General features: G+C 47.3%; 1 protein-coding gene across 1 annotated transcript in view; it reads left to right on the forward strand.

Moving 5' to 3' along the window:
- Positions 1 to 13284, forward strand: part of PARD3B (par-3 family cell polarity regulator beta) — a gene marked incomplete at its 5' end in the record, with an annotated part of 561662 nt that extends 548378 nt beyond the window's left edge. The window contains one exon of the mRNA XM_088449492.1: positions 11403 to 13284. Coding sequence (XP_088305618.1) covers positions 11403 to 11718 — 316 coding nt within the window. The remainder of the gene's footprint in view (positions 1 to 11402) is intronic.
- Between the last annotated feature and the right edge of the window lie 269 nt (positions 13285 to 13553).

Raw genomic sequence — 13553 nt, forward strand, 5'->3', positions numbered from 1 at the left:
TACCGTGCTTATTCCTGCACTCAGGTCACACTCATGCCTCATGTCATCTGTCCGTCTCCCCTAGATTGTAAGCTCCTAGGAGCAGGGTCCTCCTCCCCACTGTCTCACAGTCTCTTCTCTAGCACTTCTATGACAGCCTTCACCTTCCCAGCTGTATTGTGTATGGAGAATTGTGGTGCTAATTGTTACTTGTGCTCTGTTTATATTTTGGTTACTGTAATGTAATTAGGGATGTGCGCCGGACCATTTTTACCGGATTTGGATTTGGTTCTGGTTCTAATTCGTCGTCCGGCTTTGGATTTGGATTTGCCAAACTGCGGTGACTGGCTTTGGATTTGGATTTTTTTACAAAAATTGACAAAAAAAGCTAAAATCACATAAATTGGTCTTTTTTTTCTTCCTAGAGTATTATTAACCTCAATAACATTAATTTCCAGTCAATTTAGACCATATCACAGCTCATAATATTGTTTTCAACATTATTGGCCAAAGGTTGCAGTGAGCTGACTGGTCACTAAGCGACAAAGCAGCGGCACAACGACACAGACACCACAGTATAAAGCACATCTATGACACATTGCCACACAGCAGTGGCAGAAATGAAAAGTAGTGCACCCACCCAGTGGGGTACGGCCAGCAGAGTCACAGTACTTGTTTACATAGTGGGCTATGGCCCTAGGAGTCACAGTGCACAATCTTATTCACATTACACCGCACATAGGGCCTGATTCACATTACACCATAAAGTAGTGTCTCTTATTTATGTTACGACCCACAGTAGTGACCCTTTTACACAATGCCCACAGTAGTGCCCCTTTTACACAATGCCCACAGTAGCTGTGTTCTTTACACAATGCCCCCAGCAGTGGTGCCCCCTATGCAGTCCCCTTAGTAGTAGGGTCCCCTATGCAGTGCCCCCAGTAGAATGCCCCCCAGTAGTATGCCCCCCATTAGCAGGCCCCCCATTAGCATGCCACCCAGTAGTATGCCCCCCTTTAGCAGGCCCCCCCAGTAGTATGCCCCCCATTAGCAGCCCCCCCAGTAGTATGGCCCCCCCAGTAGTAGGCTGCCCCCAGTAGCAGGCCCCCCTCAGTAGTAGGCTGCCCCAGTAGTAGCCCCCCTGTAGTATGGCCCCCCCTGTAGTATGGCCCCCCCAGTAGCAGTAAGCCCCCCCAGTAGTATGCCCCCCCAGTAGTAGTAAGCCCCCCCAGTAGTATGGCCCCCCCAGTAGCAGGCCCCTCAGTAGTATGGCCCCCCCAGTAGTATAGCCCCCCCCAGTAGCAGGCCCCTCAGTAGTATGGACGCCCAGTAGCAGACCACCCCCCAGTAGTATAGCCCCCCCAGTAGCAGGCGCCTCAATAGTATGGACCCCCAGTAGCAGACCCCCCCAGTAGTATAGCCCCCCCAGTAGCGCCCCCGGACCTTTGACAAGTAAAAAAACAAAAAACTTACCTGATTCCCCGCTCCCGCGCCGTCCGCTCTGCTGTCACACGCTGCGGAGGGAGCCGGAAGACGGAGCTCATGTGTGAGCTCCAGCCGGCTCCCTCCGTACAGCAGCCAATGAGAGTCTGTGTGACTCTCATTGGCTGCTGTGACAAACACACAGCTGCCGCTGGCGGCTGTGTGTTTGTGTCTGTGTAGGGCAGACCGCTATCACAGCGCTCTGCCCTACACAATAGGAGCCCTGATGTCGGATTCTCTAGTGAGAATCCGACATCAGGCGGCCGCCGTTCGGCCCCGAACTGGGATCCGAGTCAGGCGGTGAACCCCCGAACAGGGTTGGGTGGACTCGGATCCCCAATGTTCGGAGCGGTTCGGATTCCACAGAATCCGAACTGCTCATCTCTAAATGTAATGTAATGTTCTGTGTACCCTTTACTGTATGTACGGCGCTGTGGACCACTTGTGGCGCCCTATAAATAAAATGTAATAATAATAATGGCGCCGATATGATGACCATGTCGTCATTGTGTGTGTCGATATAACATCCATGTCAACAATTTGACATTTACACCCGATATGTAAATGATCTGCTAAGATAGACACAAAAAACCACTCAACATTTTAAGAGACAGACGGAATAATGTAACACCGGCGTCGCACGTGCGCCGCTGCTGTGTAATCTGTGTTTTGGTACTTTTATGTCCCATTGTTAGGCTGTGTCTTTCCAACTACTATTTGCTATAAAAAGTGGGACTTAGCCGAGTGCTGTGGAGCGTACATAGCGGCGTGGGGTTTTGGAAATATGTAACGGCGCCTCCGGTTACGTCTCCTGAATTTCCTAATAGAGTCCTGATTTTTAAATCTGGAAAACTGTAACTGGATTAGTAGCACAGACTGAGGAGAAGAAAAATCAGGAGCATAAGTAATAATAATGTTTATATCTATAGCACCTTTGTCCAAAAGGACTCAAAGCACTTTACTTTTGCAGGAAGGAAGCGTATTACAGAAGGAGGCCGCCATCTTGGGCGCACTGCAATGGTTACAGTGGAGTACAGTTGATTCATTCCAGCAGCATGCCGCCATTCACCACACTGTTAGCCCCGACAGCGTTACATTTAACAGGGTAGCTGCAATGTAGTAGGCTCCGTTATCCACGATGTGAGACACGTTTGTTGATTAAAAGACGGGATTGCATACGCATATGACGCTCTATGATAATAGTCAGTCATTTACAATTTTAAATGACTATTATTGATATAAAAGAATTCCAACATATAGGATTCTGGGCCTGATTCAGAGCCGCTCGTAAGCGGCCGCTCGTTCGCTCCGAGCGATGTTTGCCCAACTGCACATGCGTATGGATCATTATACGCATGCGCGAACCAGTCAGTGCGGGCAAAATTCGTTTGTTCGCTAAACAGCGAATGCCTGCTATTTTGAGTGACAGGATAAGGCGTATGTGGGTGGTAACAGGGGAAGGTGCTTGAAAACGGGGAGTGGAGATCCGAACGCAGGCGTGCTTAAAGGTCAAAACGGGCGTTTTATGGGTGTGCATAATTAATACAGCAGCGTCATTGACCACGTCACTGGGTTATTTTATAGCCAGAACTGCTCGCAAGATTGTGGTAGGAAAAACCAGCCACAAGAATAGCGAGCAGTTCATACGCTGGTCGATGTACTCGATTAATCTAATAAATAGCGGAGATGACGTAGGATGCGAGCGGCCAGGGGGCGTATTTTTCCAAAAAACGACCGCAAGTTTTGCTCGCTCGTTCAGACATAGAGGCGTGAACAGACCGCAAAGAGCAAACGGTTCATTTGAATAGCCACCCCTATTTTCTGGACGAGCGAGCGCTAATTGAGTCCGGCTCTGAATCAGGCCCTCTGTCGGGAGATAAGGCATCCATACAGATTGTTTTAATATATATAGTATGGAGATACCAGATGGTGAATGTGGTTTATATATGATCGCGATACATATATGGAATTAAATCTATAGGGGACTGAATATGTGTTACAAGAATATCATATGATCCTAAGATTGATAATTATTCTATATGTGCAAATTGAACCATACACAACTAAAATACTATTAAGTATATAATTACGAGACATTAGAGAACTGAGCACTAATAAGTATTTTTAACATTTATTCTCTAATATATGTTTGTAGTTTTAATTTGGTGTATTTTAGTGTAGATTTCAATTGGGTGCAGCTGGGGAGCCGGGACGACATCCTAAACATGACTATGGATCGCAGAAACAGCGTTTGTTATCAATGGGCCCCAATTCGTCATGGATCGCTGCTGCGATTACGCACGCAGGTCTGCTGCGAAAATATGCTAATGTCTGCAACTGCTCACCCGGCATAGAGACGCCCACTACCGCTATCGCACATCCGTAAGACCTCGCAGTCCTGCGTTTACATTGGTAACATCGAGTACATCGGCCCCTCACACAGAATTACACGGTCTGACCTGTCTCAGAAATTGCTACTGTCGTTGCACACAGTGAGTACTCAGACTGCGTATGCCGTCGCAATGGCTAATTTATGCACGCCCAGGAAATGGCATTCAGACAGGCACCCCCAAACTGTGACGTCACATCATTCACTCTGCAATGGCTTTGTATCTACATACGCAGTACGCACCATCGGTCGATCTGTGTACGCTGTTGCGATCGGTGATGAATCAGGGCCAATGGCCGTGGAGTTTCTCTCGTCTTGGCTGCTGATTGGTGTACTGAAAGTCAGGCATTCCCAGCTATCCATTTATCCGGCAGCAAGCTGGCCGGTATCGGGCTTATAACGGGCCGCCCCACCGTTGACCTAAACCTTAGCGACTTCAAACGTATCAGGCGGTCATTTTATCTGTTATATTTTACCTTTAAGAACAATTAAAAAAAAAAACCTGATCTTTTCTATTGAATCATGGCATTTAGAGAGGGGCGTATTACTCTAACTGTTCCGTAAAATACTCGCCTCCTCCTGCATTTGCTGCGTAGTTTGCCGTTTTCCTTTGGTGGAATTTGGTCTTGTGTTTCAAATCCCAACACCAGACACATTACATGGCAAAATACGTAAATGCCCGCCCAGTTGTGACACCAGTCACGACACATCGGCTCGACGATTGGTAAGTGTGTATGCACTTACCCATCGTCAGATAGGATGGCGGATTGGCCGGAAGGGCGATCTGTTGTCTTAGGCCCTGATTCAGAGCCGCTCGTTCGTTCTGACCGATGTTCGCACATCTGCGCATGCGTACTGATTTTAATACGCATGCGCGAACCAGTCAGTGCGGCCGAAAATCGTTTGTTCGCTATATAGCGAATGCCTGCTATTTTGAGTGACAGAATGAGGCGTATGTGGGTGGTAACAGGGGAAGGTGCTTGAAAACGGGGGTGTGGAATTCGAACGCAGGCGTGCTTAAAGGTCAAAACGGGCGTTTTAAGGGAGTGCATAATTAATACAGCAGCGTCATTGACCACGTCACTTGTTTTTTTTTTACTCAGAACTGCTCGCAAAATAGCGGTTGAAAAAACCAACCACAAGAATAGCGAGCAGTTCATACGCTGTTCAATGTACTCGATTAATTTAATAAATAGCGGACATGACGTATGGTGCGAGCGGCAGGGGGGCGTATTTTTCAAAATAACAACCGCAAGTTTTGCTCGCTCGTTCAGACTTAGAGGCGTGAACAGACCGCAATTAGCGAACGGATCATTTGAATAGCCACCCCTTGTTTTAGAACGAACGACCGCAAATAGCGAGCGGCTCTGAATGAGGGCCTTAATTTGTACCCAGCTTTAAGGTCAGTGGCGCATTAAACCGGGACCGGGTTATTTGGCGCGATGTAAGGATAGCCATCCAATTCAGCTTAGACCCCACAGTGTGGCATGGTGAAGCCAGAACGGAACGACACCCGTCTGCGAAATGTCCTGTTCTGACGCAATTTCTCTCATCTCTGCTGGCATTGTGGGAGAATCATCTGCGTGTGACTATGCTAATGAGGAACATGGCGTTATTGTCTCACCTAGCACCAAGCTACAGACCTTGTTGGGAAACTTTACCACACTAATTGGTGGCGCTCAGTAGCTAGCATCTGGCACCCACTAGTCTGTTGGCATGTGTCCCAATCAAATGTTAACTGTTACGTCACATGTACATTTATTGGCATTTCAGACAATAAATACCAGCTGCCCATAGCCATCCTTACATCTGGTGATCTAGCGTGGGGTTTTGTGCCAGGTGACTATAGACTTTTACACATTTATTAGTAGCAGAAGTCCCTGCGTTATTGCGGGCAACGTCCAGACCGCGGAAACTATTGGTTCATAACGTTGACTTTACAAGTAGAACATCATCTTCTTGCCAAAATCTCAGAGACCATGAACTGAAATGCTTCCCATTATTGTGTGCTAAATGAGAGACATCTGGAGAGGAAGAATACAGATATATATATATTCATTTAGCATTTTGTCCAGTTGTTTTCCCGTCAGCTTGCTGCATTTTATGTTTCCTCCTGTAATTTATAGAGTGTAGTTATATTTGTGTACATGTTACATGTCAGTATACTCTAACACCTGGCACTGACATGATACAGTGTTAGGACTGTACTGAGCGGCTTAGTGGGGCTGCTCCAGGCTTCGGCTTTGGGAGTTATACATGTCAGGTCCTTAGAGGGGTCTTCTGTGGGTCCTTTGTAGTAGCATTTTCCTGTGAAATACACTGTAAGGTATAAATGAACACTGCCTGTTATGTTAGTATACTTCTCTCTGTTCTCTCACGAAATTAATCTTAGAGAAACTATAATATTTTTTATTTTCAGTGGTTTTTTGTACAATATAGACGCATATATCGCACACAGCTGACGCCCATTTTACGTCAACCCTTAATAAGGGCACCCGCCCTGTGAAGCTATTTTGTAAACAACAGACTGCGGGGCATATTTAACGTACAGCGACGGCTATTCCCGCGTGTGTAAGGACATCAATAAGTATGTCTGCCATTTCACTAGATGGGAAGCGGGAGATTTCGGAGTTCCTGCTTTCCGATCACTAGCCCTCACAGGAGCCGTTCCCATTGTTTCCTAGAGGGATGGCGTTACGGGGGAGATGTACCAAAGCTTATAAAGTTTTCCGTTTTTGGTGCCTATTCATCATCACGTAATTTTCACAAAAACAGGTGAATTAACATCATGAATAGACCCCTTAAAGAGTTGAGAAATGCACAGGTGGGGAAGTTTCCCATAGCAACCAATTAGCTTCTACCAATCATTTTATAGTACTTGATAAATGCTAGCTAAAGGCTGATTGGTCGCTACGGGTAACTACAGCACTTGTCCGGTTTTCCACTCTTTAGAAGGTCTGATACATGTTCCCCATTGTACCAAGCTCCGAATAAACAATATAAGTTTGCCTGCGTTAGCTAATGCCATCTGCAGCTTGAGCTATCCTGCTTACCCCAGCGGAGCAGCCCCGCCAGAGAGGGATTTTATGCGGCCGGGCCCGAATCCAGAAATTAATGCGATCACCTTACTTCTTGCGCATCACCAGGACGGACTTCTATGGCCGCTTGTGTCCCGGTGACTACAGGATAATACATACACCCAAAACAATATTGATTTTTTTTTTTTGCTTACAAGCTGTGATAAGGAATGTTCATCTTGGGGGGCAGATCACACTGGGTAATAAATACGCCCCTGTATGCTTAATGATTATCATTTTGTTCTGTCTTTAGTCCAGTCCACAAAATGGCTGCTTCCATGTGTGAAGGGTGCGCGTTTTAAGAGTTTATTTCTCAGTCCCTTGAAGAGGAAATCGCACGTTTTTGTACTAACCGATAAAAACCTCCACTACCGTAACTATCCTTGTTTATTCAGGAACTGTATTAGTTCCTCACTGCATCCTGCCATAATTCTGGGAAAAGAATCATCTGTCCTATGTAAGCAAACCTCCCGACTGTCCTGATTTCTGCAGGGCAGCCATGGTAGAAGGAGACTGTCCTGCCGTTTACTTTTGGCACATTTGTCCTGATTTACAGGCGGTTGTGAGATATTTCCCCCTGTGCCACACAGGTGGGAAGTGCCTCTACTTAAGCGCGCCCACTGCGACATGTTCACCCTCCCCATTTCTTACTCCCAGAGGCATATAATAATGTCTTCCAATGTTTTTCTTCTATCTTATTACAGGTTAAATATCACAAATTAACTTGCTTGCGCGACTCCGAACAAAATAAGCAATAGAGGGCCTGATTCAGCAAGGATTCAGCCAATTGTTGCGTTCTGTGCGTGCGTATACAGAGCAGTGTGCGCCTGTGCAAACTAGCCTTGCAATCTGGATTGCGATCGCAGTGACTACACAGAGTGATTGACAGGAAGTGCCGTTTGTGGGTGGTGACAGGGGGTGGTGGTGGTCGGGGAAACGCAGGCGTGCCAGTGCGTTCTACATAAATTAGCCCCTGCGATGCCCTACGCAGCCTGAGGTCTGATAGCGTGCATGTAAGTTAGCAATTTTGGAGTAAGGTCAGAGCCTGTGTAAGTGTGTGTGAGGATGTGATGGTACTCCATGTTACTGATGGTGTCTCAGTATTGTGTAATCACTGTGTGTGATGAGGTTAGTAATTCCTGAGTAAGGTCAGAGCCTGTGTAAGTGTGTGTGAGGCTGTGATGGTACTCCATGTTACTGATGGTATCTCAGTCTTGTGTAATCACTGTGTGTGATGAGGTTAGTAATTCCTCAGTAAGATCAGAGCCTGTGTAAGTGTGTGCGAGGCTGTGATGGTACTCCATGTTACAGATGGTATCTCAGTCTTGTGTAATCACTGCGTGTGATAAGGTTAGTAATTCCTGAGTAAGGTCAGAGCCTGTGTAAGTGTGTGTGAGGATGTGATGGTACTCCATGTTACTGATGGTATCTCAGTCTTGTGTAATCACTGTGTGTGATGAGGTTAGTAATTCTGAGTAAGGTCAGAGCCTGTGTAAGTGTGTGTGAGGCTGTGATGGTACTCCATGTTACTGATGGTATCTCAGTCTTGTGTAATCACTGCGTGTGATAAGGTTAGTAATTCCTGAGTAAGGTCAGAGCCTGTGTAAGTGTGTGTGAGGATGTGATGGTACTCCATGTTACCGATGGTTTCTCAGTCTTGCTAAACATTACGGATGTGTGTAAGGTAAAATGGGCGTCCTTCTGTAGGGTGGTGGCATTGCAATTTATATGAATTAACATACTGTTGCAGCGTAATCGCTATTGCGTTCAGTAGTGAAGCATGCCCAGAGTCGCCTAGATACAAAGGCCGGGATGTACTAAGGTTGCGGTGACCATTCCGCCAGTCACCATAACCATACTAATTGCATATGTACTAACATATGCGATTAGTATCGCAAAGCACAGCTCTTGCGATAAGAGCTGCCCTTTGCAAAGCAGCCGACGCCGGGTGAGGGGGTCTCCGTGGGACCCCGCCCCCTCCGAGCCCCGGGAGCTTCCTGCTGGTGACCTGAGGCGGCGGAGGACACAGCAGGAGCAATGGAGAGCAGATGAGTTTTGGCCATCGCTGGGCGACGGCGAGGCGTCGGGTGCGGTAAGAAGCCCATAGGCTTCTATAGGGTAACGCCAGGTTTTCTGGCGTTACCCTCCACACCGAAAAAATGGTGGCCAGGGCTTAGTACATATGGGGTTTTTACTGCATTTTTCCTTTACACATCCCTGCCAATGTCCGATCGGCCAGGACTACGATCCTCGCGGAGGTCAGAATTTATTTGAACCATCTAAGGCCTCTCGTACATTTTTTACTTCTGACAAATGTTCCGGACAGGAGATTATAATATGACAAATCTTCTCTCTAGACATTAATCACCTCCTGCCTGCAGAGATGACATGTTCTATATACACTCACAACCACAGATATAAGAGAGTTAGTGTGCAGCACTTGGCATTGGGGACTTGGCTATATAACACTAATGGGGACGGTATTTGTAATCCTGGCCACACAGTGTGATCCACTCACTCACTCAGCATCGCTGCCAAAGGGTCTGTGGCCACACACATGGCGGGTCTAAGTGCAGGCAGCCAATTACATCGGGGCTGAGATGCACAACCGGATCACAAGGGGCCACATGCAGAGAGGTGGGAGGACGACTGCGCTGACCTGAGGACGCTGTCATCGGCCGCTCGGTGTCACATACAAGTGTATAAGCAATCCTGTAAACTGGGGTTTTTTTAGGGGTGAGACGTTAATGCTCCAGGAAATGCGCCACTTTAGCTGTGAATAACTTTTTTGTTTTACTATCTGCAAGAGAATAATGCAAACTTTGCTGACAGGACTTTTCTTTGGTAGCATTTTGCAACTGATTATTAACATTTCATTTTATAGACAAAAGGGAAAGAAAATACAATAAAAATAAAAAAGTACTGTCCCATGTACCGTTTGGGGGCAAGGCTGCGCCAAAGGAGGCCCTGGTACCTTGTATGCGCCCCTGTCCTGTATTTAGTGCTGCACCAGCTATCCATCCTAAAATAGAATCTGCTCCTTCTCTAACTCAATATGTATATTTTAAAGAAGTTCCTCTCTCTCTCTCTGGGACATATGTATTAAAAATTGAAGAAGCAACGCAACTTATTTCATTATACATGGCAGTGGCTATAACTGCTGTCCCTGCGGGTTACATCCTGGGCATAGCTGGGGAGACTGTCACCCTCCTCCTGAGCGACTGACTCTGGGCATGCACAACAGGTCAGTATCTGGAGGCTGCCGGAGAGGGATCATAACATCCCTCACCTCCAAATATGCTTCCAAGGGCATAAAGCACTTTATGGCATATAGAGGATGGCGTAAACTTAATCAACGGGACCAAACTGCATTCCCCATTGGCCTTGATAGGGACTAAGGTCTGCAGCGTTAGTCAGCATCTTGCAGAGTTCTGTGACATTTCCTGCATGAGGCTGTTACATACCCGGGATACACAAATTTCAGTCTCTGCATAATTTTATGAAAAACCTGCTTGACATATAAACCTCTTTGTGTGTTATTCAGGGCCGTAACTAGGGTAGTGCAACCAGGGCCATGGCACAGGGCACCGCAGGGCATGGGGCGCTGTTTGGACCTGTCACTTTTCCTGTTTATTATCATTCTCGCTTGTAGCTTCCTCTTCTTTTATCCCCAGCATCTCCTGGCCTCCCCTATCTCTTCCCTGGCCCTTCCCCATGAGGCCATGGCCCTCTCTCAGGTGCACTATATTATGTCCCTATTTATCCCCAGCATCTCCTGGCCTCCCCTATCTCTTCCCTGGCCCTTCCCCATGAGGCCATGGCCCTCTCTCAGGTGCACTATATTATGTCCCTATTTATCCCCAGCATCTCCTGGCCTCCTCTATCTCTTCCCTGGCCCTTCCCCATGAGGCCATGGCCCTCTCTCAGGTGCACTATATTATGTCCCTATTTATCCCCAGCATCTCCTGGCCTCCTCTATCTCTTCCCTGGCCCTTCCCCATGAGGCCATGGTCCTCTCTCAGGTGCACTATATTATGTCCCTATTTATCCCCAGCATCTCCTGGCCTCCCCTATCTCTTCCCTGGCCCTTCCCCATGAGGCCATGGCCCTCTCTCAGGTGCACTAGATTATGTCCCTATTTAAAATATGGGGGGGGGGGGGAACCAATACTCTTTCTGGCACAGGGCACCAAAAAGTCTATTTACGGCTCTGGTCCTATTACCCAACTTTCTTCTTGTCACTGTTTTGTTCCCAATTGTAAAGCACAATGGAATATGCTGGTGTAACTGTAATAAAAGTCTAAATACCACTATAGACCTAGTAAAGGCGGTATACAGCTTAGTGTTAGAATTTACCCCCCACAGCCCATCCTCACTATACTGTAATTGTCCATGGGGTAAATGTATGTAGAGTTTGCGCTGCAGATAGAAGAGACCAGCGGTTTAACCTCTAACCCGTTTGTGCTTGTTTTGCAGACCTGGCCCCATGGACGCGGTGGAATACACGTCTGCGCCGTATGCCGTGTACAACGAGAGAGAGCCGTACTACTATGATGTGGCTGCTCCGTACGTTAAAGGTACTTATTCCAGATCCCACGTACATCAAGAAGACAGGTTCCCTCCACACCAGCCACCGCCAGCCAAGGGTCCTCTCCGACACGATGTTCCACCTTCTCCACCACAAGGACAACGGTTGCCAGGCTACGGTACTGCCGGGAGGTCGGCACAAGATCGGTACCAGTATAGAACCCAGGATCCCAGACAGAAAAACCCCATGACGGCCGCCGTATAGTCTACACGACTCCATACGTGTGGAGAGCAAAGCACACGGCAGTCATGCCAACAATGGACACCACAACATGGCTTTATGCTGCTGACTATGAAATTGCCAAAATAGTTTAACGGTACTCTATGGAAAGGCGTTACCGGCCTTCTGTAATGCAATAACCGTCCAGTAAGTGCATTATGAGGCTACAGTCCTTTTCTATGAATATAGATTATAACCATATGTATAGTTCACTGTGTTTCAATCTCCTGAAGATGAAGGAATGTGAGGTATTTGCTTTCCCGCTTGGTCGTGTGGTGGCCGCAGGTGGTCGTTCACAGCCGTGTATGCAGGTAGCATTTCTGGAATGTACCATAACTGCAGAAATGACTGACGTGTCTGTCAGGGATTATACATTCCAGGTGCCAGCGCCATCGCTCAGTAATAGACGGGATTGCGTTACTAGAATACACAGACTTTGTACAGTGATGCATTGTGGGGGAGATAGGGATTTTACAGTACAGTCTCCCTCCAATGTAACTCGCTGGCAGCTCTAAGCAGCGATGGGTTTATACCGATAGTTTAACGTTTAAGAAAATCATTAGCAATATACTCTGTACGAGCGTTCATGTGCCTGTGCCCAGTTTCATGCTGGACTGATTCATATTCATCCTTATATAACAACCTCAATGCAAACAGCAGATGACTGTAGTATCAACTGTGCTATATGCAGTAAAAGCAATGGAGAATGTATAAGAGAAAACAAAGCAAGGTTTTATTATGCTGTTCCCCTCGCATGTTATGTTATTATTGTGGTGATAATGGACCAAAAGGGGATTATTACATTACACCATGTTTCCTAAGGGACTGGCTACACGTGTGATCCTGGCCTGCTATCGGTGACGTATCGCGTCATCTAACAGGAAACTGCTGGCACAATGCGTAACAAACTCTGCACATCGCACCCCTGACTACCTGCCTTAATAGAGTGAGACAGATGGCGATGGTCCTGTTGAGCGCCACAAATGTAATTTAATAACATGCGTCTAATGTTTGACCTGAGGTCACATGACTGAAGACCTCTGGCAGCGAGAGGGGGGGTCACCGCGACCATAAAACCATCTGTGATCAGTCACACTCATTCTGACACAGAGCAATAAGGCTACTTATTAAAATGAGTGGATAAAGCTGATTTTCCCTCGCTGTGCATCGTAGGGATAGAGAGATAATGACATTGTGGGGATAGGTCATTTTCTAACATCCGGGGCGTTGCTGGCCTCGAGTGAGAAGCAATTACTTACCCGTTGGCCAGGCCAGGGGAATAGCGCATGTGACCCAAATAGCTTGCGTAAATTGAGGCTTTCAGTTTCACTTAAAAGACAATATATATATATATATTAATATACTGATCAGTGAATAAATTCATGGCGAGAACAATGCCTTTTTACCTTGATGTTTTTTTTCCTGACTGAGGACCTGATTCAGACTTGGTCGCAAGCGCTGAGCGCTTGCAACCGGGTCGATGATGGCCCAGAGCGCACGACGGAGCTGGCTACAGTCGCGAGACGTGGATGGCGACGGGCAATTCGTCGCTCCGGGTCTCGCACCAAAGGGGGCGTGCTGTCGATGTTGAGTGACAGCACGCCCCCTTTGGTGGGCGTACCAGGGGGTGGCTGCCCAGACAGAGGTGTTCCCATGAGAACGCCTACCGTTTGGGGGCGGCCCCACTGACATCACAAGTGATGTCAGTGGGAGAGCTTTCGGCTCTGTTTGAGCCGAAACCTCTCTAGGGCTTGCGGCCACGAGACCCTACCACAAGGGTCTTCTCGCAAGCCCGATGGTCGCGATGGGCATCATCCTGG

This window comes from Taudactylus pleione, unplaced genomic scaffold (assembly GCF_031769625.1).
Source record: "Taudactylus pleione unplaced genomic scaffold, aTauple2 ptg000486l, whole genome shotgun sequence".
NCBI classification, from domain to species: domain Eukaryota; kingdom Metazoa; phylum Chordata; class Amphibia; order Anura; family Myobatrachidae; genus Taudactylus; species Taudactylus pleione.